At 50.4% G+C, this 27,113-nt stretch overlaps 1 protein-coding gene across 2 annotated transcripts; it reads right to left on the bottom strand.

Annotated features, from left to right (window-relative positions):
- Nucleotides 1–1,913: 1,913 nt before the first annotated feature.
- RTN4RL2 (reticulon 4 receptor like 2) lies at nucleotides 1,914–13,503 on the bottom strand. 2 transcript variants are annotated; one of them, XM_084828916.1, is made up of 4 exons: nucleotides 12,847–13,341; nucleotides 11,112–11,256; nucleotides 6,226–6,701; nucleotides 1,916–4,391 (listed from the first exon to the last, which is right to left on the bottom strand). In XM_084828916.1, the coding sequence occupies exons 2-4, from the start codon at nucleotides 11,185–11,187 to the stop codon at nucleotides 3,582–3,584; spliced, it is 1,362 nt and encodes a 453-aa protein (XP_084685042.1). In that variant the 5' UTR covers nucleotides 11,188–11,256; nucleotides 12,847–13,341; the 3' UTR covers nucleotides 1,916–3,581. The 2 variants fall into 2 exon arrangements, with proteins under 2 accessions (XP_084685051.1, XP_084685042.1); XM_084828925.1 differs by lacking the exon at nucleotides 11,112–11,256 and having other exon boundaries at nucleotides 1,914–4,391; nucleotides 12,847–13,503.
- Between the last annotated feature and the right edge of the window lie 13,610 nt (nucleotides 13,504–27,113).

A 27,113-nucleotide genomic window follows, 5' to 3' on the forward strand; every position in this document is an offset into this window, starting at 1 on the left:
CGTTTCACCCCGCCCCCCAGTGCTGCCCCTTTTTCCACAATTTAAAAAGAGAGCCTCTCCAGCACCCTCTCTCTGTCATCATTTGCAGTCCCCATGGCCAATATTAAGCAGCACAAAGCTCAGAATCCTGGTGCCAGCCACCAGATATACACCCTCCCTGAAGGCGGAAGCCCAGGGCTCTATTGAATTTTATTTTAGAAAGCTTGGGATCTTTCCTATCTGTACGAAACATACTCAGACTCTTTTTGAAAATTAAACAACAACACAAGTCCAATGGTTGCAGAGAACTGAATATTTTCAGGTTTGGGATATTCTCCTGTTGCCAAACATGAAGGGGAAGAGACAAGTAGAGACATTGTATTTTTTAGCATATTGTGTTGCCAAAAAGATGTCTTTTTTGGCAAACAATAAAAGGAATGAAGCAGAACAAGTCCTAAAAAAACTCTGTGTGAGTAATGCCAATGCAGAACATTTTCAATTTAACATGTCATTTAAAGAACAAGTTTTGATCTAATGGAATTATCAGTGACAAGCTTCTCTCTTTAGAATGGGGAGGATAAATGTGTATAATTGTGTGTATGACAAGGATCTTGCACAACAAGAAAATAAGGGCTCATGGGAGTACGTGAATGCTGTTATTCTGAACATCATATGCCCAGTCCTAGACTGGCAGGGCTCCTCCTTCAGTTCTGGGTAAGGCCATCTTCTGGGTGGCTGGAAAGATCTCTTGGATAGAACTGAAAACAACAAGTGTTCCCATCTAATGCTCTGACCCTTTCATATACCTGCAGGAAGTCTTACAAGGACCTTCCCTCCTCACCTGCTTTTTCTTATGGTCCATACTGCCTACCCCAGCTTTCCCTAACCTGGTGCCACCCAGATGTTTTGGACCACAACTCCCAGCATTCCTTACCATTGAGCATGGTGGCAGGGGCTGATGGGAATTGAAGTTCAAAACATCTGGAGGGCACCAGGTTGCAGAAGGCTGGTCCATAAACTTTCAGAGGGGTAGCAGTGTTTGTTGCCTACACTGCTAAGCGAACTGGGCATCCTATAGCACCTCAAAGGCAAATGTATTATTACATAAGTTCTTATGGACTAGAGTCCACTTCATCAGATGCAACATCTGATGCCATAATAAATTGGTTGGCATTAAGTGGCTACAAGTCTTTAAACATTTTATTGCCCTAAGGGCACAATTCTATGACCCCTAGACAGCGGCTGGACGGCCACAGGATTATTTGGTTTTCAGGAACTGACCTTGGAGCCCATGCTCTGAGGTCAGTTCCCAGAAAACCGCCTCCCCTTCCCCTCCCCTGCCGCCTCATAGGTAGCGCTCGTCCCTGGCTCCATGCTCATAACAGCAGTTCAGAGCTGTCCAATGAGGCCTTCAAGGAACATCCTTCTCCTTGGAAGAGGGCAGGTAAAAGTGTAGTGAATGTTTTAGGACAGGGGTGGGCCACCCTTTTTTCCTGTCAGTGACCACATTCCCTCATGGGTAATCTGTTGAGGGACACACGTTATAGGTGGACGAGGTCAGAGCCAGACCAGAAGTGTGTGGGACACCCCTTTTCTCTTTCTGCCCTTTTTCTCTTTTTCTCTCTTCCTTCCCATCCAATGGGCTGCCAGAGAAGGGACAGATCACACCTGCCAGAGGCCTGAACTGACGGCACGCAGAGGGCTTTTGAGATTAGGCTGAGGGCTGCTTAAAATTTGGCCCAGGGTCTGCATGCAGCCCTAGGGCTGTGGGTTGCCCACCCCTGCTTTAGAATTAAGGTGTTTTTATTGTTGTCCAATTTTACCATGTAAACTGCTGTGGAGAACTTTTTCTTGAAAGGCAGTATGAAAACACTGTAAAGAAATTATGTTACAGGCTGACAAGATGGAAATACAGGCCATTCAGAACAAAGGTTGTAAAAAAAACCCTTTCAGCTAGTATATTTAGAACTGACCAGGTTCCGAAACTACCACAGTCCATTCACTTGAGGCCACCTTCATTGCATGACATCATTTAGGTATACACCTTTATACACCTTTACAAAGTAAACATGTGAATGCAGGAAACACTTGCATCGTAACGGTACATGTCAGGGAGTGAGGCTCAGTTAAGTTACTCCACCAAGTGTACACTCTTCTGTGGCAAACCCAGGTTACAGAGCAGCATACGTGTGCCACAGCCTTGGTCCTACTAAGACCAGCTGCAGTAATGGTATTTTGAGTAAGCCAGACAGCATGGATGGCTTCAACCTTGATCTCTTTCAACGGCCAAATTGGACGACGGGGTGAGGAGCTACTCCAATGAGTAGAAGTACAAGAATGTGTGGTGGGGAATGCAAAACCTCCGGCCGGAGAAGCAGCTACCCTTCTCCAGTTATCTTCCTGCCAGCCAGCCACTGTGGGCTTTTTCAGGCAGCTTATCCCTCAAAATGGTTCTCTCTGCATATTCCATTGCTCATTTTCTTGAGAGACCGAGTCCACCAAGCCATACTAAAATAGTTTAATAGTTCTCCAACCAGCCTTTTTTTTTTTTTTTTTTTAAAGGGGAGACATGGAGGCACCAGGGGAAAGACACACCTGCAAAACTGAAGACCAGATGTTACGACCAAGGGCCAATTCACATGATCATGCTTTATCATCTGCTAACTGCAACTGTGGGCTAAAGACATCATCACAGAGCTGGAAGGGACCTCGTTTAGCTTTACCCCCTGCTGATGCAAGAAAGCCACTGCCACTGCTGCAGCATCCCTGGTCAGTGACCATCCAGCCTCTGCCTAAACTTCTAAGGAAGAAGAGTCCACCGCCTTCTGACTCGGGTGTGTGGAAGAGCCAACAGAGCGACCTTCATCATCGTGGATTACCACCCCGTCATGAAGACTAACTTGACCAGTGAAGCCTTGCACTTGGTAACCTTTACCTCAACCAGTTATGTGAATTGGTCCCCTGGTGTTTCCACAAAAAATAAATGAATAAACATAAAATAAAAATAGATCAGATAATGGGGAGAAGTCAAGAGTGATGAGGGCCCAAGATTTCTATAGTCTTCTCCACCCCTGGAAGTGGATAGTATTTCCTTTATTAGCTGAAGGATCCTGCCCTACAGGACAGAGCAAGGAGTTGTGTGCATGGCAGGATGCTATTGAAAGAACAGAGGCTCTGAAAGACAGGTTCTAGTCCATTCCATCCTTCCTTATCAGGCACAAAAGAGATCCTTGGTCTCCCCAGGATATGGAAAACAGAGAAGGCCCCTAACAGACCCAGGAAGCAACAGCATGTAGGGAACATCTCTAATGGGAGAACACTCCAGAAATAAAAAGGGTTCACTCTTGCCGGAGGTTCACGAAATAGGACAGATGCCACCCAGAAAGCGGCTCCACTAGTAAGTCTCACCATCGGCCAGGAAAGCAGCAGCAGCAGCAGCAGCAACAGACCTAGTCTCCCCTCGCCCCGGGACAAGGCAAAGGTTGCTCACTTTGGCCTCCGCTCAGTGCTGGGTGGGGAGGCCTTCTGGCTTGGATCCCCCCCAGTCTCAGTTCCCACAGCCAACAAGCAGCCAGCGGAGCAGCCACCCCCACCTGCCACTGTCAAAACCAGGAAGGTCCCAACAGCAGCAGTAGGCAGGGAAGGGGAAGCGGCAGGAAGCCAATCCTGATAGCTCCAGAGTCCAGGGATGAGCAGCCAGGTCTGGAGCACCCCTTTTTCAGCCGTCCTCCTTCTTCATTGCCATAGCCCCCCCAATAGTCATCCTCTGTGGGCGGGTCATACTTGGGGCTGCGGATGTCATTGGCTGGCACGTCCCTGTAGAAGGAGGAGGGATCAGCAGGAGGCGAACCCCCTAGGCCATAGAGGTGATTGGATGAGCCATTGGGGTGGGGGCGGGGGTGGGGGTGGGGGCGGGGGTGGGGAGGAGATGCTCCCCCCTCCCACTCAGGGCGACAGCCCCAGTCAAACCCAGCTGGGTGGTGATTGACCAGAGGGCAGCCCTGAAAGGCAGCTTCCCTTAAGTACCGCATGTCACGGCCCTTGCGTTCAGCAGGGGATGCGCACAGGACGTCCGAGACGGAGACGCGCGTGCGCCGGAACCAGCCCCAGAGGGAGCGGGCACGGCAGTCGCAGGCCCACGGGTTGTTGTTGAGGCGCAGGAACTCCAGGGAGGGCAAGTCTGAGAGTGTTTCCCCAGAGAGGGCGGTCAGGCTGTTGTTGAACAAGTACAGGATGGTGAGCTTGCCCAGGTCGCGAAAGGCCCATGTCGGAATGGTGTGCAGGCGATTCCGGTGCAGCAGCAGGCGGTCTAATCCAGACAGACCCCGGAAGACGTTCTCGGAGAGCTGCCAAATCTTGTTGCCGTGCAGGAAAAGGTGGCTCAGATTAGCCAAGTCCACAAAAAGGTCATCCTGGGAGAGTGAGGGACAAGGACAAGCTGTGAAGACCACCCCAAGAGGCCTCTGCTTCACAGGGAACCTTTGAACCTGGCTACTGAGGCCTCAGTTCAAAGGTAGGCGATGTGGTGGCCATGGGCACCAATGCGCCGCCGGACTCTTTTCTTGACTCCTGCCAAAGTGCCCTCGCCCTCCCACTTAAAAAAAGTTAACCCATTTTCTGACTGACAGCTGGAACTGCAGTTGAAATAGTTTCTGTTGGTGTTGAAAACTGTGGGTTCAAAGGAATTGTTTGGTGTGTTGGGACTCAGATCCCATTTCTGCCTTCTACTCAGTCTTTTGGGCAGGTTACTTGTCTTTTGCCTTCCCTCCCATGGCAGTCATATTGTGGTGGTGCCCAAGACACTTTCTCAAATTGCCAAATGTGCTCATGGCCCAAAAAGCTTGCCTACCCCTGCCTTAACTCATTGCCCCCACATCTCTGGCACTTCCCATTCTCTCGCTCTCACCCCCCACTCCTTCTGCAAGAATCTACTCCTGAGTGGAAACCCAGAGGTAACCATTAAGTTGACTCTGGTTTGGACATCTCACAGTGCAAGAGAGGTGCTCACTCCCTTCCCACACAATGAATGTTGTCCTCCTCCCTTCCACTAAGGATGTGGCTTGAAGCACTGAGGCATGATCTGTAAATGCATTTTTACTGCTGCAGGCCAGGCTGCAGTTTCCCTACTTTTAAGCCACAGGGCCCAGGGCCGGATGGGCATGTGGTTTTTAAGTGAGTCGCTGGCAGGACACAGAGCATCTGCCTTCAGGGGAGGACCAGCATGCGGGGGAGGGCTGAGTACCACACCGGTTCTTTGCCGGTCTCCAGATACATGGTGGAGGGGCCTCAGTTTGCCCCCTCAAGGGTCTGTTCACATGCTCAACCATCTATTTTGAGGACCACTGTCAACACTCACTGTGCTGCCTCCTTCATAGAATCATAGGGTGGGAAGGGGCCTACAAGACCATCGAGTCCAACCCCCTACTCAATGCAGGAAGCCTGATTCCCAGGCGATCTCCCATCCAAGTACTAACCACGGCTGACCCTGCTTAGCTTCCGAGAGCAGACGAGATCAGGCACATCTACGAGTTCTGCCAGGTGAGGTGACCACTTACCCATCCTCAGTGCTCACTCATAATTCAGAGCCATATTTGTTCCTCCATCCTCAGACTCCACTGCCCAGTCATTTTCCCCCCTTCCCCAGCTGTCCTCCCCCGGCCCCCGCCCTGGCCATATCACAGCTGCATAAACCTTTCCTGAGAAACCATGTTGAGAGCACGTTTTCACAAGGGCCAACAATCTACAGATGGAAAGAATTCTACCCAGAGGATCACCCAAAGAGAAAGAGAATCCCATTTTGTTGCCCTCCTGCAGACCAGCTCCCTCTAGAGCAGGGATGGGAAACCTCTCTCAACCCGAGGACCAAATTCAGTGTTGCAGAAGCTCTTGGGATGCAGGGCAAAGCGGGTGAGGCCAGAACACACAAAAAAAAACCCAGCAGCAGATTTCATCTTAACACTCTTACTACTAGTAACGAAGCCTTAGAAGATGCATTTCCACCTTTTTACAATTGGAAAAGAACTATGCGAAAGATGGGAAGCCACCAGTGGTCAGGTGAAACCACCAATGGTTGGGTGAAACGGAGTGGGGAAGGGGATGTGGCCATCTGGGGAACCCCAAAGGGCTGGATTGGGACCCCAGGAAAGCCAGATTTAGCCCATGGGCCTGGGATTCCCTACCCCTGCTCTAGAGGCCAGAGGAAATGGCCCAACCTCCATGCCAAACCAGAACCAGTCATTTGCTCACCTGCAGGCAAAGCAGGTTGTTCTCCTGAAGATAGAGGTATTGCAGGCTGAAGAGGTTCCGGAAGATGGTATTCGGGAGGCTGCTAAGCTGGCAGCGGTAAAGGTGCAGAGACTGCAGCCGTTCCAGCCCCTGAAAAGTATCAGGGTCAAGAGTGCGCAAGTTGTGGTTGTCCCCGAGATCCAGCTCCTCCAGAGCTTGGAGGTGGCGGAAGGTGCCCGGGTGGATGGAGGAGATATTGTTGGAGTAGAGCCACAGGGTGGTGAGGCTGGGGCCGAACATCCCGGCTCGCAGGGTCCCAATCAGATTGTTCTGCAGGAAGAGGCGCTGAGCGTTGGGCGGCAGGATCCGTGGCACCGAGGAGAAGTTGTTGGCCTGGCAGCTGACGGTGGGTGGAGAAAAGTAGCAGGTGCAAAGCATCGGACACATGGGCGCGCCCAGAGGCACAGCCAGCAGGAGGAGGAACGTGGGGGCCAAACCTGGAGGAAAGCACAAGCAGTGAGCCCCTTCACTCTCCAAGCCCCTGCTTGTCTAGCTCAGGCTGCTCTAGCATTATGCCCCTAACCCACCCAGTACGTGGGCTGCTTCAAGACGGCTCCGTATGTCGTTATTACCCAGCCCTTACTCCAGCCACCACACCAGGGATGAGAAGAGTTCAGGCTTACAGGACCTCCTTCTTCTTTTTTACCCTAAGATTCGCTAATTGGAGACTGCTGCAAAAGACATATACTGAGAATTAAAGAATTCTAAGTCCAGGTATTTGTTTTGCATACCAGATCAGAATGCAGTTCACAGGCCTTCCACAAAATATCCACTCCTTTCTTCATTGCAGCAGCGTAATTTAGGGTGGCAGGAGTGGGGAGTAATTTTGTTGTTGCTACTGTTAAACAATCAGGCATCAGAAATCTTTGCTGATCTACTTCAGATCACCCAGAGATCTAGAAGTAGAACCCATTCTACCTTCTGCCCCCCTGCACTACACCACACTGTTCCTCTTTAGTACTGCCCACTGAACACGCACCACCTGCTATTAAAAAGGCTCAATTAAACTGAAACACTAAAAGATTAAGACAGATCAGCAACATTATATTCTTGATTGGTTACTATTATCATCATCACCATCATCATTATTATTTTCTTTGGTAGGTACATTTCCCAGCTCTTAGCTTTGTTCTTTCTTTGAGGACTATTTACTCAAAAAGTCAAAAGCCTCCCACTTTGCAAGAGCTGGGATGTGAAGAGAAAAATCCCAAATCGTGAGCCTCCCAAAGTCACCCGAGTTGGCAACCCTGCCAAGGCATAATCCCACGTGAGAAGGCTGGCATGTGCGTGTGCTACCCTAGGCAAGCAAGAGTTACGTTTCACCATGCGCGGAGGGGCACAGATGGTTTCACGTGAGCACTCTGATGCACACGTGCATGGCTCCCAACCTCTGTCTGTATGTGTGTAGGTGGCGTGACGTGGTAAACGAGTAACACAAGCTGCTGATGCTGTTTCAGGAGTTCACACCACCTCCACTCAGGCCCTACGCTTTCTTCCCACTCCCTCCATCCTCCATCCTGCTTATGACAAGCACCGCACAGAAACAGGAGTCCTTCAAGTAGCCTCTACCATACCTCTCACAGAGCAGGACAACGACAGTCCCCAGTGTTCCTTCAGTACAGTACACATCACTCTCCCCTTACCAGTGGAAGCTGATGGCGCCGATGTCGGTGGGACTGTGAATCCACTCTGGGTTCAGTCAGAACTCTAAAGAAGCTATCCAAGCTGCTGAAAACAGGTTCAGCACCTTGGATAGCTGCTTTTGAGTTCTGACTGAAACCCAGAATAGATTCACAGCCTTACTGCAACCAGAGCCACCAGCCTCCACGGCCCCTTACTCCACTGCTTGGAGTCTCACGCAAAGTGCACTTCTGGCTAGAACACAATGGCTTGTGGCTACTCAAGCTGCAGAACATCATCTGATCTTTTTAAAAGGCCTTCTCGGCTTCTCATCAGGAAGTTTCCCCTGGAACTGGAGGCTGAGACCCTCCCCTTCCTGCAGATTGCATCCGATTGAAATGGGAAACAGGGAGAGGTACGTGGAGCACACAGGTCAGGAGCCTCAATCTGCTTCTCCTTCCAGCACCTCCCTGCCCTCCTCCGTCCCTTCCTTTGCCATAAGATTACCAGCTGAAGTCTTGAATGGACCCAGTTAGGCAGAGCAAGCATTTCTTCACGGGCCTGCAAGAGGGTGGGGGCAGGGTGGCATGGCCACCGGGGCAGGGGGAATTGGGCCAACTGATAACAGTTGCCAAGGGGAGAGCTTGCTGCCTCACATCCACCACAGGATCCTATTTCCAGCACTGAAAAGGGGAAGGAAATCCAGTCCTATCTTCCTCCCCCCAACACCCTGCTATAAAAACCCCTTCCTCCCCAAGCCCTCACCATCAGCAGTGGCCATTTCCTCCAATAATGGTAGGCCAATTGTCCCCTCAAGGGAAAAAGGGGGGGGAGCCTCTTTCTTGAGCTGGGGGGTGGCGGGGGGGGGAAGGGCAGAGGGAGCTGCAGCTGCTAATGTTGACTGCCTCTGTCTCTGGACTCTTCTCTGGTGCTGTGGAACGGCTGTAACCCAAGGAGTCTCATCCATAATTCAGGCCTGTGGCTTTCGCTGGAGCTTGGGCAGAGAAAGAGGAGGGGAAGGGATTGGAAGCTGCTCATCTCTCCCCATAAAAGCCCTTTGGCCTCTCTACATCATCTTGGGGGAAGGGACCTTACAGGCAAGTTGTAGATACTGCTCTCTCCCCCCCGCCCCCCCCCCACGACAACACTTACATACCAAATTCCTTCCCAACCCTGCCACCCATGTCATTCCCCAATAAATCCAGGGACTGCTCGTCCACATTCATCTTTCCAATACTCTCCAACCCCAATACCCCTCAATGCTAATTGTCCCGCAGGAAAAGCTTTACTGAGTTTTCTCAGCAAGTCAAGAAGCGGCTCACTCATAATTTTCAAGCTGAAAATGCCAAAGTAGACCAATCACATCATATTGCACTGAAAAAGCTAATTTTCTACCTCAGTCCTAACACATGACATAAAGGATGCCACCTCCTTCCCAGCTGGGGCACTAATCATTTATACCCTGTAATCCCGGCCCAAGCCTATACCAGTTAAGGCATTTCCCCTCTAAACTGTTTCTTCAGAGATTAAAACCCTTGATCTTCCCCTCAGAAGGAAACTTCACTGGACGTTCATTAACCTTGTAAGATGATTCAAGTCTGCATGCCTATTAGCACAAGTCCCTCCCTGTCTTCCAGCTTTTCACCAGAGCTATGATGAATTACCAGTCCCTTGGGAAGGTGCAGTAACAACTCACCCCATGATGAAGAGAGCAAGAGCAAGTGTGCAAGCAGCAGCAGGAATCCAAGGCAGAGGTGCTGCCTTTGCCAATGGAAGATGTGTGCCCCCCCTTCCAGGTGTTCAGCATCCGGAGAATGCACACACGAGTGCCTCTCCTTTGGTTATATGGGACCCAAATAGGAAGTCAGAGGGTGGGACATCCTGACAGACAGACCCAACCCTCAGAGTTAAAAGGAAGTGAGAGTGTTATGGGGGAAAGCTGCTAGGGGTGAGTGAGTGGGCTCGCTGGTGTGTGCATGTGTGTGTGTGGGGAGCATATAGGTACCTTAGGGTCAACACAACACAACACTGGTGTGCCATCTAATCTGGAGCTATGACCTTGGCATACCAGGAAGAGTTGGGAAATGAGTAAAGCTGCTTCTCTCTCCCCCCCCCCCCCCGCCCCGACTGTGACTAGGGACCTATCCATTGGATCCATAGCTAGACAGGCTCCTTTCATAACCCGGGGGGATAGAAGTAAAAATCATCCCCAGTAGGTGGGCTTGCTAAACCAAGAGGAAGAAATAAGAATCTTTTGAGTCTCTTTTCCTAGCTTCTTCAGGGCAGCCATCACCTCTGAGTTCCAACCCACCCCGGACACTTCCAGGTGGGAATGTATGCATCACACTACTCTGCTCTTGACAAAGTATTTCTCCAAAGATTGGGGCTCAGTATTGACTTGGACTACTGCAAGGGAGAGAGACTTGCCCCCTGTCTCCTCCCCTCTCCTTGGGCTAACTACTGGCTCTAAAGGGGTCTGCGAGATTCTTTAGCTGCCAGTTATTGGTTTTGCCTTCTTCTGCCTGAAAAAGTCATTTTTGGCAACCTAAGCTTTCATCCTGAAAAAGCTGACTATATTTAAAGGGCTTCCATATGTTTTGATTGCTTTGTCAGTAGCTCTAACCTCCAACCTGTGAACTTGCCATCCCCGCAGGTCTGTCCAGCTATTTCTCCAGAATTCTTTTAAATACATTGATGCCACATCGGGGTGCAATATATGCCAGTGGCAATATTGTTGGTGATTCATTAATAAGACTTTCTCCCCCCCCACCATCTTAACACTAGAACCTCCTTCTACAGTGGAAGAATAACATCCTTGCTCCTGCACTCATGACTCTTACCTTGATTCTGACCCTACGGCCTTTCCACAGACTTCACGCAAGCAAGGATCAGTCCTCCCCTCCCCAAGGGGCACTCGCTGACTGTCCAGTTGCCAAAAAAGTGGTGCAAATGGGATGGTAGCAAGGCCCTTTGGGAGGCGTGTGTCAGGGCTTTGGCCCTCCACTACGATTCCCTCATCAGAGGGACACCTCACCACCACCTCCCTCAGGGATCTAATTGCTAGCCACAGATGTGCAGTTCCGTGTTCTGGAATGCAGCTTTGAAAATTGCCTGGAGCGCTCTAGGTGTCTCAGTGTCCTGATCAGAGACAGAACCTGCAGAGGAGGTGCAGAGGACTAGCTCCCATTATCCTGGCTGGGGATAATGGGAATTGTAGTCCAACACACCTGGAGGGCGCCAAGTTGGGAAAGGCTGGCTGCTGTGTAGGAAGCACAGGAGATCCAGAGGACTAACATTCATCATGCTGGCTGGGGATAATGGGAACCATAGTCCAAGACATCTGGAGGTCGCCAGGCTGGGAAAGGCTGGTTCCTGCGTAGGAGATGCAGAGGACTAAACATGGCCCATCCTGAAAAGATCCACAGAGAATTTGGGGGGGGGGGTGTATGTGTTTGTGTGTGTGCATGTTTCAACACACACCATGGCAGGACGCACTGCTTTGCTACCATCTGGGGCCAAAGCTGACAACACACAACTCCTACTCTTAAATCTGGGGAGCCCTGAGGGGTGTGAAAACAAGAGTGACAACTCAGTGGTGGGTAGGCTGTGTGTGTGTGTGTGTGTGTGTGAAGACAGCTTCCTTGGGAGGGGCCCGAAGTACCAGGTCTGACGTGGCTGGTGACGCGGATTAAGCCCAACACAACACAATTCCTCTTTCGTCCATAATTTAACACCCCCCAAACAAGCAGCTGCCTGTTGTTGCATAACCCGTTGGGGGCAGGCTATAAATGGCAACAGGCAGCATGGAGCAGAAAGCCGTGGGCCTCTATCCAGCCCAGCGAGGCGTGGCCCCAGCAGCAGCCTGGCTTGCCGTGTGTGAACTCTGTTGGCCCGGTCTCCTGATCCTGGGCCCCACAGGCCACGCAGCTGTCCAGCAGGAGGCTGCCAGGGAAACCGTGGCACCTGCCATGCCTTGGCTCGCAGGGCAGCACAGCACGGGGCCTCGGTCCTTTATGCGTTCAGAGCGGCTGAGCATCCCTGCTCGAAATGGAGAAACACGCGCCAGGCCCCCTCCCCTCCCGTGGCCCAGTCCGTCACCTTGCCAGTCAGTCTCGCTCAATCCTGCCAATGAGTGGCGCTTCTTTCCAACTTCGGGAACAGGCATTTAACCTAGTAGGAGAGGGAGCGCGAGAGAACCGCCGTGGCTGACCCGGGAGGGGGGGGGCTCTTCCACGCCTACGCGCGGGTCAGCCTCTGCCCCTCTGGAGCCCGTTCGGAAGTGGTGCCCCCTAGAAGTCACGCGTTCTCTCTCTTCTCACCCGCCCCCCACGGGGAGGGGCCCCCCGGCGCCTTCGGAACCATCTGAAGCAGGCTGGTTGTCACTCATCAACTCGGTCTACGCTTCCGAGGTGGGTTTTTTTTTAAGGGTCGGAAGGGTCGCCCCCTCGCTCGGCCCTGCCTTCCGCCTCGCGTCGCTCCCGAGAGGCGATCGAGCTTCTGCCACAGCCGTGAAGAGACGCAGGATCCGGGGGCAGCCGTTATTTCTGAACAATCAGCCCAGTAGCTGGCGTCCACGTGAACACAATCGCGCCTTCAGAGACAGATCCGCCTCAAGGTCGCTATGGGGCGAGGATGGGCAGGCGCTGGCGTGGGAATGCAGGGGGTGTGCTGGGATGGGAGAGCGAGGGCATTCCCCCGAGAGGCGTCCCGTGATCTCAACAGGGGCATCTCCGAGGGGGGGTTCGACTTCTTTCCCTTTCCAAACTCGCATCACCAGCCTGCCCAGGAACCTGTCCAGCTCTGCTTCTCTCCTTCGGTGGCACGCAACAGCCCGTTCACACGCGAGGTCCCGCTGTCCTCCCCCCGCGCTCTCTCCTCCCCCCTCCAACTCTCGCCCCCCAAAACCAGCAGCACACGCCAATCGAGACACCCCGAAAACGAATGGGGGGGGTCCTCGCTTACCGTACAGGGTGGGTCCCAGACGGAGCAGCATGGTGCCAGGCAGATTTGATGGAGGGGCGGAAGAAAAGACGAAAAGAAGGAAGACAAAATTTCAGGAGACGGGAAGAAGCGGGGGGGAGGAGGAGGAGGAGAGGGAGGGAGGGAGGGAGGGAGGGGGGATGAAGGGGAGAGATGACTCGCGAGGTCCTTGCTGAACAGCCGAGCCACTCCGATCCCGGGACTCCCTAGCGAGGCTCCTGCTGGACAGGGTGCATTGCAACCAGGCGGCGCAGGATGAGTCCTTGCGAGTCTGGGCGCCGCCCGCGGGGGCTCATGGCCGGCCGGGACTCGCTCGCCAGCCCGCGCGCCCGCCCGCCTCCTTCGCCCGGCGCTACCCTCCGCTCCGCCGGCGAGAGCTGCCGGACCGAGGCTTCATCTTCCCGGGGGAGTCGCCAGGAACCATCTGGTCCGCTCCGCGCGCGCCGCCACGGCGCAGCCAGCGACCACTCCGCGAAGGGAGCGAAGGCGGCCGGGCGGCGGCGCCTTATTCCCGGGGCCAGCCTGGGCTCCGCCCCCCCCCCGCTGCCGCTTTAACCCTTTCCAGGACGGGAGGGTCCGCCCTGCCCACTCCCGAGCCAGCCGCCCTCTCCCGGCCGCTCACCCTGCAGCCCCGCTCTCCCCAGCCCCCGGCGCCCCCCGGCCACGCCCACGTGTCTCGCCCCACCCTGCAGGCGTCATCGCGTCTGGGGGGGGGGGAGTTTGAATCCAGCGCCCTTTCGCATAAAAGAGGCGGGTCGCTTGCGAGCGAGCGCGGTCGACTCCCCAGCAAAGACTTCGCTGTCCGCATTTATTATTAATCCGTATTAATTCCCAATTCCACACTGACAGTCGCAAGCATCTGCTCGACTCTCTGCGTATTCATCTGAAGTAAGCCCCATCGACACGTAAAACTGCAAACCGATGCACACTTACTTAGGACCAAGTCCCATTAAACTCAATGGGACGGACTTCCGAAGTGAATGCACGGCTGGTTAAAGAAAGTGAAGTGATCACCAGGACGCGTTAGGAAATCGGAGCATGCCCCCCCCCCCCCGATCCGGGGCGCCTCCTGCATGGAGGAGCAAAGGCTTAAAACAGGCAAGCCCTGAAACTGACCTGTAGCCAGCGCCTTCTGGGAAGTGGGTCAGGGAGGCAGTAGGCCCGGCGCACGTCAAGTGAATAAGGAGAGAGGGTGCCTCTGAGCATGTGTAGCGCCCAGTGGAGGCTGGTGGCTGTGCATCCATTCTGGGTTTCAGTCAGAACCAGTCAGAACTCTAAAGGAACTATCCAAGGTGCTGAACCAATTTTGAGGTTCGGGTTCAGCACTCTGGATCGCTCCTTTAGAGTTCTGGTTGATTCTGACTGAAACCCAGGATGGAGTCACAGCCCCACCGGAATTGGAGCTACCAACCTCCACTGGTAGCGTCTTTCGCACTGGCGAATAATCACAGCATATCTGGGCTGCTTGAGCTGAGGGCGGAGGATACGGCCTTCTAGCAAATGGGCGAACCTGAGTTCCTCCGCGGGGAAGTTTCCCGCTCCCTTCCTCTGTCTCGCGATCACTGTGATTGGCTCCTGTTGGTCCCGCAGTAAAACAGAATATTCATGAGGGATGGACTCTGATTTCGTAACCAGTGTATTCGGAGTGTTTCCGAATTATTTTGAGCGGCTCGACAGCGGTGTGATTAGAGGGGTGGCGAAGGAATCGGAGTAGCAACGCCTGTTCCCCCAAATAGAAATAGCTGAGGAGCAGTGACCTTTTACAAATGGAGCCTCCCCCAATCTCCCCTCCTCCGCCTCCAATACAGTGGCGGGAGAGAATCGGGGCAGAGGAAACCGAAGTAGCGCAAACTCCATGGCACTGAAAGCGCAAATGTTACAGATGGGCAGTAGTTTGCATTGAAATGGCCACCGGCATTACAACCAAAGTCGAAAAGAAAGAGCGAGCTTCTTGCGAGTAAGAGCAGGCTTCTCGCGAAAGCAGGGCCTAAGATTATCCAAACAGATCCTCCTAACAACTCGCGTGATTTGGAGGGCGCAGCAATGGACTGGGCGATCCTTTTATTTGCCCGCTCATCCACCCACGTGCTTTCCAGCTCGTGGCAAGCTTTCGCAGTAAAGGCCATAGGCTTCCCATAACTACTCGCAAGTAAGCCCAGTGGATTCCATGGGATTTATTCCCCAGCGTAGGCGCGTTTACGACTGCAATCTCTACTTTATTCATTCGTTTATTTATAGAAACGTCTATCCCGATATGTCTATAAAAATTCCCCAAGCAGTTTACCTGCACAGGCAGGTGAAAGAACACACACAGAGACACACGCACACAGAGGCGCCTCCCCTGGGATCTGCTCGAGAAGATTCTGCCTTTGCCAGGTGGGAAAAGGCTCATCAGGATGATTAAGGAGCGGAACGCTCGTCATTATGATGGGCAGCAGCCTGAGTGCGCAGGCCCAGCTTTGACCTCTGGGCGGTGCAGGGCGCCCCCGAGCCAGGCCAGCGCTTCCTCCGGCGGGATTCCGAGGTGCGAGGGCTGGAGAGGGAGAGGGCCACCCGGGGTCGGTCGAGGACCGTGGGCAGGTCTTGCCTCCACCCTAACGCTGCCTCCACGTCATACAAAGCTCAAAGCCAGCCGTGTTGGCCGTAAGAAAAATCCCACGATCCATATTGTCTGCCTTTCCCAACCTGATGCCCTCCAGATGTATTGGACTGCAACGTGGCCATCCTGGCTGGGAATTGTGGGAGTTGCGGACCAACATATCTGGAGGGCAACAGGTTGGGGAAGGTTCATATGGTGGATCCAGTGGAGGCTGGTGGCTCCGATTTCGGTGGGGCTGTAAATCCACTTTGGGTTTTAGTCAGAACCTGCCAGAACTCTAAAGGAGCTGTCCAAAGTGCTGACCCCTATCCCCCCCATAGGATTACCACCTTGCTTAGCTCCTTTAGAGTTCTGACTGAAGCCCAGAATGGATTCATAGCCCCACCGAAATCGAAGCTATCAGCCTCTACTAGGTGGATCCTATTCTCTCTCTCTCTCTCTCTCCCCCACCCTCCTTTTTGTAACTTCTTGGCTCATGAGGAGATCGGGAGGTCTCGACAGCCTGCACATTTTTTGTGATCTTTGAGTTGGCCTAATAAAGGTGTTAGTGTTACACTCTGTGGTTTCAGAATTGTCTCCCAGATGCAGGACTGAATGGCAGCTGTTCCCTTACATGGGACCCCACCACCAGTGACCAGACCTGTAGAGAATTAAGCTTGTTCCTGTCTGCAGAGCCACATCCTGGATTATGCTGCCTGGTGGTCACTCCAGAATGTGACAGAACCTGGAAAACACCTGGGAACCTACCTATGACGCAGCGCCTACAAGGTGGCGATTTACAAACACACATCACGGCCACGGTGGTGGTGTTGTGGTCTAGACTCTAGAGTGCCGGGCTTCGAGCGGAGAGCCTCCATTTCTCAACCTAACCTACCTCGCACGGTTCTTGTGAGGATACCACCGGGCGAGGGTGGCGGTGGTGTACACCTGCCTCCTGAGCTCTGTGGAGGAGCGGCGGGATCGTGGCAACGAAACAAAGAGGAAGGAACACAGGCGCGGCTCATTTCCCACCGGAAGAGTCCGCGAGTCTCTTCCTCTTCTGCTGACCCAGGCAAGCCGGGTTAGTCTTCGCCGGGAAGGGTTCCAACGTGATTCCATTCCGGCACATGAGATGATGGAGGAAGCAAAGTCGAGGTTCAAGACACTGAGATGAGGGGACGGGGCTAAGTTAGGTCTACCTCCCCCCCCCCCCGCCAGGTTTCTTCCTCATCCCACCGATGAACGGTGGCTAATGACTGAGGAGGACCTGAAAGAAAACTGGGCCTCTGCAAACAGCCCAGTGGAGGCTGGGGGCTCCGATGTTGGTGGGGCTGTGAATCCAGCCCGGGTTTCAGTCAGAACCAGCCAGAAGTCTAAAGGAGCTGCCCGAGGTGCTAAACCCGAACCCCAAAACGGTTTCAGCACCCTGGATAGCGCCTTTGGAGTACTGGCTGGTTCTGGCTGAGACCCAGCATGGATGCACAGCCCCACCGAACTCGGAGCCGCCCAACTTCAAGACAAGCCGCAGGGAGGAAGGTAGAAAAGCAGCAGCAGCAGCAGAGCGTGTGAACGACAACCTGGGATAGGCGCCAGCTGGTCGAAGCACTGCCAGAGACTCCGCTGCCAGCAATCGCTGCTCTCCCAGGAAAGGAAGCAGCGGCGGCTGGCGGAGCTCTCGCCACCGCCTCCCTCGCTCTCGCCCTCCCGTATTCATCGCTCGGGGGCTCGCTCTCTCCGGGCCAGTTCATCCTCCGGTTCCCACGCGAGGAGAGGGGTGGCGGTGCGGCAAAGGGGTCGCGTTGGGGTCCTCCCTTCGAGGGTCTGGGTCCACGCCTGGCTAAGCGAGCGTGCCCGCCGATCGGCGCCTGCCCCGGGGCCCGAACGCGCTTCAGCGGGCCGTCGGCGGAATCTGTGGGGCCGCATAGGAGGGCTGCGGGAGGAGCAGCGCGGCGAGGGCTTCCGCGCTCCGAGGCGCGCTGAGCTGGGAGCGAATCCCGTTCCGAACTCAGCGCGGCTTCCTTCCAGCGGAGGCTGGTGTCAGCGGAGCTGTGAATCCGCTCTGGGTTCAGTCAGAACCAGCCAGAGGGCTAAAGGGGCTATCCGAGGTGCTGAACCCGACCCCCCAAACAGGTTCAGCACCTTGGACAGCTCCTGCAGACCTCTGGCTGAAGCCCAGAGCGGATTTACAGCCCCACTGACATCGGAGCCACCAGCCTCCGCTGCTTGCCTCCCGGAAAACGTGCGGAGAGGATCGGGCTGAAAGCGCCGCGCTAGGAAGCCCCTGGCGGCTGGTTCAAATCTCCACGTAGCCAAGCCTTCCCTGGGCCAGCCCTTCTCCATCTGGCGCCCTCCAGATGTTTTGGACGACAACTCACAGCATTCCTGACCGTCAGCCATGCTGGCTGGGGCTGATGGGAGTTGAAGGCCAAAACATCTGGAGGGCACTAGCTAGGGAAACTAGTCTCTAGCTGGTCTCACATCGGCCTCAGCCGCAGTAGGGGTGTGTGTGTGTGTGTGTGTGATCATTGTGACCAACCTCGCAGGGCTGATGTAGGTACGAGGCGTGCGGGAAGTGCTCCGAACACTCTCAGTCCCCATATAAGGCCAATAACGGTTAAGGCCTCCTCGAGAAAGCAGGTTCTTCGAGGCAATACAAGAGGCAGGTTTAAAATGGGGTGTAAATTCCTCCCCTCCCGCCCCCATATCCACTTATCCGCAAAGCCAACAACCCAACGAGAAGTCAATCTCGTTCCCTCAGTGTAAAGAAGAGGAGTTTAGGATCACCGTTTGACAGCCATGTAGCCCGATCCTATGCATGTTTACTCAGAAGGAAGTCTCTTTATGTTAAATGGGGCTTACTCCCATGTAAAGCATGCATAGGGTCGCACCCTTCTGATTAAGTTCGCGTCGCACAATTGCAGCATCTGGAACCGATGCACTCGAAGTTATAGGAGTCAGTGACACGGCTAGGTTGTGTGATGTGGAGACCAAGGGTTTTTAAAAATGGAATTGATATTTATGTTTTTTTGGTTCTGAAGACGAAGGATTTGTGAGTTCGGTCAATTTTGGTTACCAAAACCTGGACGAAAGCAAAACAAACAAACTAAAAAAACCACACGCCCTACAGTCAAAATTTTCATAGACTTGAAATTCTGGCAAAAGCTGAACATTTTAGGATTTACAAAAATGCTATCTTGTGACCAAAAATCAACCCACGTTGAACAGCTTTAGTTATTATAACTTGGAACAAGCCAGTTTCTTCTTCTTCTTTTTTAAATTCGAGTGACAGAATGTACACGCAGGATCGTCTTAATCTGCATTAAGTAATGCGAGAAGGAGCCGTCGGTGTAAATGACCTCATCTCGGGATGCGGTGGGAGTGGGCCGCGATTGTCGTCTGCAGCGAGATGCGCCTCTGATTGGCAGGGCTACGGGGGAGGGGGCAAGTCTGGGGCCCGGCGGAGAGCGTGCGCGCGCGAGTGAGACTCGGCGAGGGGAAAGGAGCCGGTTCCGAGGCCCGGCCGAGCAGCGTCGGTGCGGAGCGCTCGAGAGCTTGGGGAGGGGCTCTTCGGAACAATCTGGCACCGGGTTTGTTTGCCTCGCTGCCTCCGGAGTGAAATATCACAAGATGGAGAGACAGACGGTGAGGGTGCAGGTGGGCGGTGGCGGGCGGTAGCTCAGGCTGACTCAGGGGGGCCGTCATCCGCTCGGCTGGCCATGTGCGGCTCGCTCGCTCGCGCGGGGAGGATCGCTCCCAGGATGCACCGGGGCCAAGCAAGCATGGGCACCTGCCATCATGAGCGAGGCTCGCTTCCCCTCCTGCTTTCCTCTCCTCCCCCATCCTCCCCCCCCCGCCTTTTACTCCAGATCCCCGTTTCCTCGTTGACTTTCTCTCAGTCATCTGCCCATGTAGCCATTCCACAAGCCTCCCTCCTTTCCATTGGGTTAATGGCTTCCTCCTTTCTGCCCTTCCCCGCACCGCCGAGGATGCTGGCTTCTCGTTCGCCTTGTCCATCACAATGGATGGGTTAAATTCCCGCTGGAGACCACAGTCCACAAGCAGGAAGAGTTGCTTTGCTGGATCAGACCATTCAGCATCCTCTCTCTCAGATGCCTCCTGGAGGCTGGAAAGCAAGACACGATCCAGATACACCTGTTTCCGGATGCTGGGCCTCCAGCATTTGACAAACAGGGACAGGCTGCTTTTGGGTACAAGGAGGCTTTTTTTTTCTTTTTTCTTTTTTTAAAAAAGAAAAGAATAGTCATTGATAGACGTTCTTTAAGAATGTGGCTACTCTTTTCAAAAGCCATCCAGGCAAGAAGCCATCACCAAATCTTGTGGCAACCAATAGCATAAGTTAATTGCACAAAGATGCCCTTCCCTTTGTTTGTCAGGAATCCTACAGCCAATCAAATGTTCTAATTATTATTTTAAAGAGAGAATAGTAATCAGCCTTCCCCAACCTAGTGCCCTCTGAACACATTGGACTACAACTCCCATTATCCTCAGCCAGCATAGGAGTTGTATTCCAACACATCTGGAGGCAACTAGGTTGGGGAAGGCTGGAATAGTTCTTTATTCTTTCTCTCTGCACTGTTGACAGTTTTATAAACCTTGGTGCAACTCCTCTTTTAGCCCTTTTTCTTTTTACCCCCCCACCCATTCTTCCTAGATGGGAAGATGCTCCATTTCTCACAGCCCTTTTGAGTACTTTCTCCAGATCTCTGCCTTCCCCAAGATGGGGTGACAAGAACTGCTTACAGTATTTGAAATGTGGATACATTAGATTTATACACTCACATTATGATTCTTGCTGTTTTAGTTTTGATCTCTTTCCCAACTGTTCCTAACATTACATTTGTCTTTTTAAAAACTGCAACAACAAACTAGCATAACTCATGAACAGACTTTTGGGGTGAACTTTTTGCTACTGCCATAACCCCAAGATGTATTTCATGGGTGGTTACAGTCAATGTGAATCCCATTAGAGTATATGTGAAGGTAGGATTCTTTTCAGCCAATGTGTGTTGTTACTTTGCACTTATTATTTATGTTGAATCTTCCCTGCCATCTGTTGCCCGGTTACCCAGTTTAGAGAGACCCTTTTGGAACATGTCACAGTACGTTTGATGCGAACATTGATAATAATTGGTGTCATCTGCAAACTTGATTACCTTACTATTCATCTGCTGACATTGGATCATACCTGAATAACATAAATCGCCTAAAAGAGATCCTTCAAGAAAACAGCTGGTGTGGGCTTGTCCACTAAAAGGAAATAGGGGGATTTGTCTTTGGTTATACTTACCGATTCTGTTTCTGCAACGCTTACCCTAAACCTGCCTAAAAGCCACACCCTCTGACCCAGATGCCCTGTGCCTCCTCACAGATGTTTGATGTCTTGCTGTGGTTACTCAGTGGTGTAGAAAGTGCACTCTATATATGCTCTGAGGAGTTCTCATCCTACATGTTCAGGGATTATTTATATCCTGCCTTTCATCCAAGGAGGCCAAGGTGGCATACATGATTCTCCTCCTCCTCATTTTATACTACAACAACAACCCTGTGAGGTAGGTTGGCCTGAGAGTCAGCGACTGGCCCAAAGTCACCCAATGAGCGTCTTGTCCAAGTGGGGACTAGAATCTGGTTCTCCCAAGTCCCAGTCCAACACTTTCACCACTACACCACACTGGCTCTGGTACTAAAGGCAGTGAGGCTTGGCTTAAATTAAATCTTCTTTCCTCTGTCCACAGCTTATGTATTCCTTCAGTATGCTCCTGAATTCCTGCAGTTTCCCATTTCTTTATTCTGAACATGTGCAGTACAATTCTCTAAGATGTTTATTCAAAAGAAAGTCCAACTGAATTCAATGGGACTTACTTCTATTGAATAGACAAGGACTAGGGTTTCTGATACTGGAGGTGAAAATGTTTGCACACCTGGAGGAATTTGCTCCACACTAGTCTTTCTTTGAGAAGTCCAACGTGCATCCAATGAACAATCTATTCTTCTCAGCATTTGTCCCATCTTCACTGGTTAAGGGTGCTTGCTGCAAGGAGCAGCTTTGCCACACACCAGATTGCTGTTGCAGAACTACGATGTGAAACCTCTCAGACTTACATAGTTTAAGACCTTTCAAGTCCCAAATATATGTTTGTACCTTTCAACTGGTTGTCTAATGATGGATAAATAAGGAGACGACTGGGTAAGGAGCTTGTCAAACAAATTGCAGGGGCGCATATATATATGGGCCTAAGGCTCCCTCTGGTGGCTGCTGGGAAAATGTCAACGCTTGGTAACAACTTCCAGAGGGCAGCCAAGTCTGTTGTAGCAAAAACAACAAAGGGGGCTTTGTGATGAGGCTTTTGCTGTGCGATCACCATGCCTCATTTGCTGAATTTTATGGGGGGTCCAGATGATGTCATCTTCCATTTGTAGCCGTCTCATGTTTTCTCACTGCGTCTTCCAGCTTTTTTCTTACTGGGAAAATAATCCATTAAGAAAGATGGAATAGTTGTGCAGTGCCTTTTTATTGTTACCCCTAAGAGCCCTTCATCTGGAAACACCCTAAGAGCCTTGCACTACCTTAAAGATGATGAGATTTATTATGGCATAAGCTTTCTGTGGCCCATAAAATTTATGCCATAATAAACCTGCTTGTCTTTAAGATGCCCCAAGACTATGCATTGTTTTCAAGACCTGATGTTTATCCCTGGTACAGCCTTCTTAGGGTGCAATCCTATGCATGTTTAGACAGAGAAAAGGCCTACAACTCCCAGCACTCCCCAGCCAGCCATGCTGGGAGTTGTAGGCCTTTTCTCTGTCTGAACATGCATAGGATTGCGCCCTTAGTTAAGTGCTGCTTCACACATGGATTTTTCCACTGTGGAGAAAACCTTGCATACATGACCATGAATAAGTACCTCTTTTGCTTCAGTTATATGTTTTTGCAAGCCACAAGGCTGCTTCACACATTACACAAGTATCTTCATGCAGGAAATAGCATATGTAAGCCACACATCTGCTATCGTGTAAAAAGAAGACATCTGTGCCTTTTTCAATGCAACCACAGCTCACCATGGATTTCTACAGTGTGTACATTGTGTGCATCTGTTTATCCCACATGGAAGTTATACATGTGTAGGAGAGATTTCATGTGCGAAGCAGCAAGCCATGGTTTCCAAATATGTGCTGACTGGACTGACAGTTGGATCTTACTTCAGCATTGCTCTTTAATATAGATATTGATTTCACACTTATAAAAACATATAAACAATAACAAATCCAACCCTTGATTGGATGGATAGCATAGTCAGTCTGTGTTACCATTAGTGAATTCCTTATTACTTGGAAACCTCTGTTTCTTCATGTTGCTATATTTCTTTCAGCTCCACATGTCTTTCCATAAATTGTCAGGTGTTGTCAGAGCTTTCAGTTTGTCCTTATTTTCATTCTCATATTGTATAAAACATCTCCAGATTGCACAGAAGTTGTCATCATGGCTGTGTTGTCTTTCTGTCCATTTTTGTTTTGTTCTTCCATTAGAGCAATCATCCATAATCTCTGCCGCCATAGATCTATTGATATTTGAGCTTTCCTTCCAGAATCTTGCAATTTCCAGTCGTGTAGCCACATAAAACGTAAATAATTCTTTATGCATAAGATTTTTATTTTCTCCCTCAAATTTTGACAACAATCCCAGTGCTGTACACATATTAATTTGTTGTTTAGTTATTTTCATACACTGTAGGAAAAAGTCAGATAAAAAAGCTTGAGTTAGGGCACAATCCTATGGCCACTAGACAGTGGCTAAACTACCATAGGATTTTTTGGTTTATGGGAACTGACCTTGGAGCCAACACTCGGAGGTCGGTTCCCAGAAAACTGCCTCCCTGCCCCCATCCCTGCCCCCTTGTAGGCCACATGGTTCTTCCCCTGCTTTGCACTCAGAAGAACAGCACAGAGCAGGGGGAAAGGGGTCATTCCTGGGGGCGAGGCAGGGCAGGGCAGGGCAGGAAGAGGATGACAGAAGCGTTGTTATGATGCTTCCTATGTGCTGTCTTGCTCTGAACCACCCCATCTGGCCGGTAATGTGGCCTCCCCCCTCCACGCTCTGCCCACCCTGCGTTGGATAGTTGGTTGTCTCCGAGTCTAGAGACAGCCGATTATTCCCTTTGGATTGCGCCCTTATTCTACATTCTCACCACATATGCAGGCAAGTTGCCTTATTACCGCAACCTCTCTAACATCTCAGGTCTAGTGTGTGGTATATGTGGCTACACACGTGTGGAGTTAAATACCAGGGTAGGATTATTTTAAAGGTATTTTCTCTTATTTTAGTCGATACAGATTTCAATAGTGTTTTTTCTCAAATATTTGTCCATTGAGTTTGTTCACTTTTAATGCCCAGATCTCACTCCCATAATTCCTTTTGCCTTTCTATTGTATGATATAATACAGTAGTTAGAGTCTGATAAATTTTTGCTTCTATACCTTTCGTATTTGCACCTGCTTGGGAGATGATAGTTTCTGTTTGGGTTAGTGGTCTGCCTATTTGACTTACAGCAATGGGGACTGATATGAAATGATAAATCTGATGAATCTGCATCCAATTGGTTTTTAGACCCTGTAAATTGCACCTTAATTTGCACCTCAGTCATAAGAATTATACTGTTATAGATACCTTTCCATCTAAAGAGGTGTCTGGATTCCATGTCTCATATTGGCAAACTTTTAGTTAAGAGCTAAGCATAGTTGTTCTAAATTAAGAATTAATGTTGTTTAAAACTTTTTTTTAAAGCATACAAGATATGCTGGGATAGGGTGGAGGGCATGTGACAAGTAGAGATGTATGGATTGTGTAGAAACCATTCCATCTGTGTTTCATGGATTGTCAGGCACCTTTTGTTCCATCGTCCACTCACAGATGGATTCCCTTTTTTTTCATTACACAGAAAACTATGCAAATCATTCTGTAAGAGGGTTCTCATCAATTTACATAATTTACCTTAGTACATAACATTTAGCATATTGTCCCCCATTCCATTCAACTTTTCCCTGCATATATTTATCAGTCTCAGCAAAAACTTGCATATTTTCCTATGAATAAATATGCATAAATTTTGGGAAAGTAAAAAAAAAAAAAAAGATCTGAAAGTCCACAGACTCCGCGTGGCCTGATGGGGTTGGTCCAAAGCATATTCAGCAGGTCAGATTCTCAGAAATCCAAGCTCATTTTGTTGTTGTTGTTTATTCGGTCAGTCGCTTCCAACTCTTCGTGACTCCATGGACCAGCCCATGCCAGAGCTTCCTGTCGGCCATCGCCACCCCCAGCTCCCCCAAGGTCGAGTCCGTCACCTCCAGAATATCATCCATCCATCTTGCCCTTGGTCGGCCCCTCTTCCTTTTGCCTTCCACTTTCCCTAGCATCAGCATCTTCTCCAGGGTATCCTGTCTTCTCATTATGTGGCCAAAGTACTTCAGTTTTGCCTTTAATATCATTCTCTCAAGTGAGCAGTCTGGCTTTATTTCCTGGAGTATGGACTGGTTTGATCTTCTTGCAGTCCAAGGCACTCTCAGAACTTTCCTCCAACACCACAGTTCAAAAGCATCTATCTTCCTTTGCTCAGCCTTCCTTACGGTCCAGCTCTCGCAGCCATAGGTTACTACGGGGAAGACCATTGCTTTAACTATGCAGACCTTTGTTGTCAGTGTGATGTCTCTGCTCTTAACTATTTTATCAAGATTTGTCATTGCTGTCCTCCCAAGGAGTAAACGTCTTCTGATTTCCTGGCTGCAGTCTGCGTTGCAGTAATCTTTGCACCTAGAAATACAAAGTCTGTCACTGCCCCCATGTTTTCTCCCTCTATTTGCCAGTTATCAATCAAGCTGGTTGACATAATCTTGGTTTTTTTTAGGTTGAACTGCAACCCAGCTTTTGCACTTTCTTCTTTCACCTTCGTCATAAGGTTCCTCAGATCCTCCTCACTTTCAGCCTTCAAAGTGGTATCATCTGCATATCTGAGATGGTTAATGTTTCTTCTAGAGATTTTAACTCCAGCCTTGGCTTCATCAAGCCCAGCACGTCGCATGATGTGTTCTGCATACAGGTTGAATAGGTAGGATGAGAGCATACAACCCTGCCATACTCCTTTCCCAATCTTAAATCAGTCCATTGTTCCATGGTCTGTTCTTACCGTTGCTACTTGGTCATTATACAGATTCCTCAGGAGGCAGACAAGATGACTTGGTTTCCCGTACCACCAAGAACTTGCCACAATTTGTTACGATCCACACAGTCAAAGGCTTTAGAATAGTCAATAAAAGAGAAATAGATGTTTTTCTGAAACTCCCCAGCTTTCTCCATTATCCAGCAGATATTGGCAATTTGCTCTCTAGTTCCTCTGCCTTTTCGAAACCCAGCTTGTACATCTGGCAATTCTTGTTCCATGAATTGCTGGAGTCTACGTTGCAAGATCTTGAGCGTTACCTTACTGGCATGTGAAATAAGTGCCACTGTTTGAGAGTTTGAACATTCTTTAGTATTTCCCTTTTTTGGTATGGGGATATAAGTTGATTTGTTCCAATCTGATGGCCATTCTTGTGTTTTCCAAATTTGCTGGCATATGGCATGCATCACCTTGACAGCATCATCTTGCAAGATTTTAAACTGTTTAGCTGAGATGCCGTTGTCTCCTGCTGCCTTGTTATTAGCAATGCTTCTTAAGGCCCATTCAACCTCACTCTTCAGGATGTCTGGCTCTAACTCACTGACCACACCATCAAATCTATCCCCGATATTATTATCCTTCCTATACAGATCTTCCATATATTCTTGCCATCTTTTCTAGATCTCTTCTGCTTCTGTTAGGTCCTTGCCATCTTTGTTTTTGATCATACCCATTTTTGCCTGGAATTTACTTCCGATGTTTCTAGTTTTCTGGAAGAGGTCTCTTGTCCTTCCTATTCTATTATCTTCTTCCACTTCCGCGCATTGCTTGTTTAAAAATAATTCCTTACCTCTTCTGGCTAACATCTGGAATTTTGCATTTAATTGAGCATATCTCCCCCTATCACTGTTGCCTTTTGCTTTCCTTCTTTCTGAGGCTGCTTCCAGTGTCTCAGCAGACAGCCATCTTGCCTTCTTGGTTTTCTTTTTCTTTGGGACGTTTTTTGTTGCCGCCTCCTGAACAATGTTGCTAATTTCTGTCCATAGTTCTTCTGGGACCCTATCTACTAAATCTAGTCCCTTAAATCTATTCTTCACCTCCACTGCATATTCATTAGGAATATTAGTGAGCTCATATCTAACTGATCTGTGGGTCTTCCCTATTCTCTTTAGTCTGATTCTTAATTGTGCAATAAAAAGTTCATGATCTGAACTACAATCAGCTCCAGGTCTTGTTTTTACCGACGGTATAGATGTCTGCCGCCTTTGGCTACAAAGGATGTAGTCAATCTGATTTCGGTGTTGACCGTCTGGTGAAGTCCATGTATAAAGTCATCTCTTAGTTTGTTGGAAGAGAGCGTTTGTTATGCACAGTGAGTTGTCTTGTCAAAATTCTATCAGCCTATGTCCCTCTGCATTTTGTTCTCCCAGACCATGCTTACCTATAATTCCAGGTGTCATTTGACTACCCACCTTAGCATTCCAGTCTCCTGTAATGAAAAT

Source organism: Heloderma suspectum, chromosome 1, assembly GCF_057233095.1.
Source record: "Heloderma suspectum isolate Gila_16-S chromosome 1, 16-S_ref, whole genome shotgun sequence".
Lineage (NCBI taxonomy): Eukaryota > Metazoa > Chordata > Lepidosauria > Squamata > Helodermatidae > Heloderma > Heloderma suspectum.

Coding starts and splice junctions, on each gene's coding strand:
- RTN4RL2 (XM_084828916.1), bottom strand. CDS start 11,187: ATGATGAATGTTAGTCCTCTGGATCTCCTGTGCTTCCTACACAGCAGC. Junction 6,702..11,111: donor CCCAACTTGGCGCCCTCCAG/GTGTGTTGGACT, acceptor GCTTTCCTCCAG/GTTTGGCCCCCACGTTCCTC. Junction 4,392..6,225: donor ACAACCTGCTTTGCCTGCAG/GTGAGCAAATGA, acceptor TCACTCTCCCAG/GATGACCTTTTTGTGGACTT.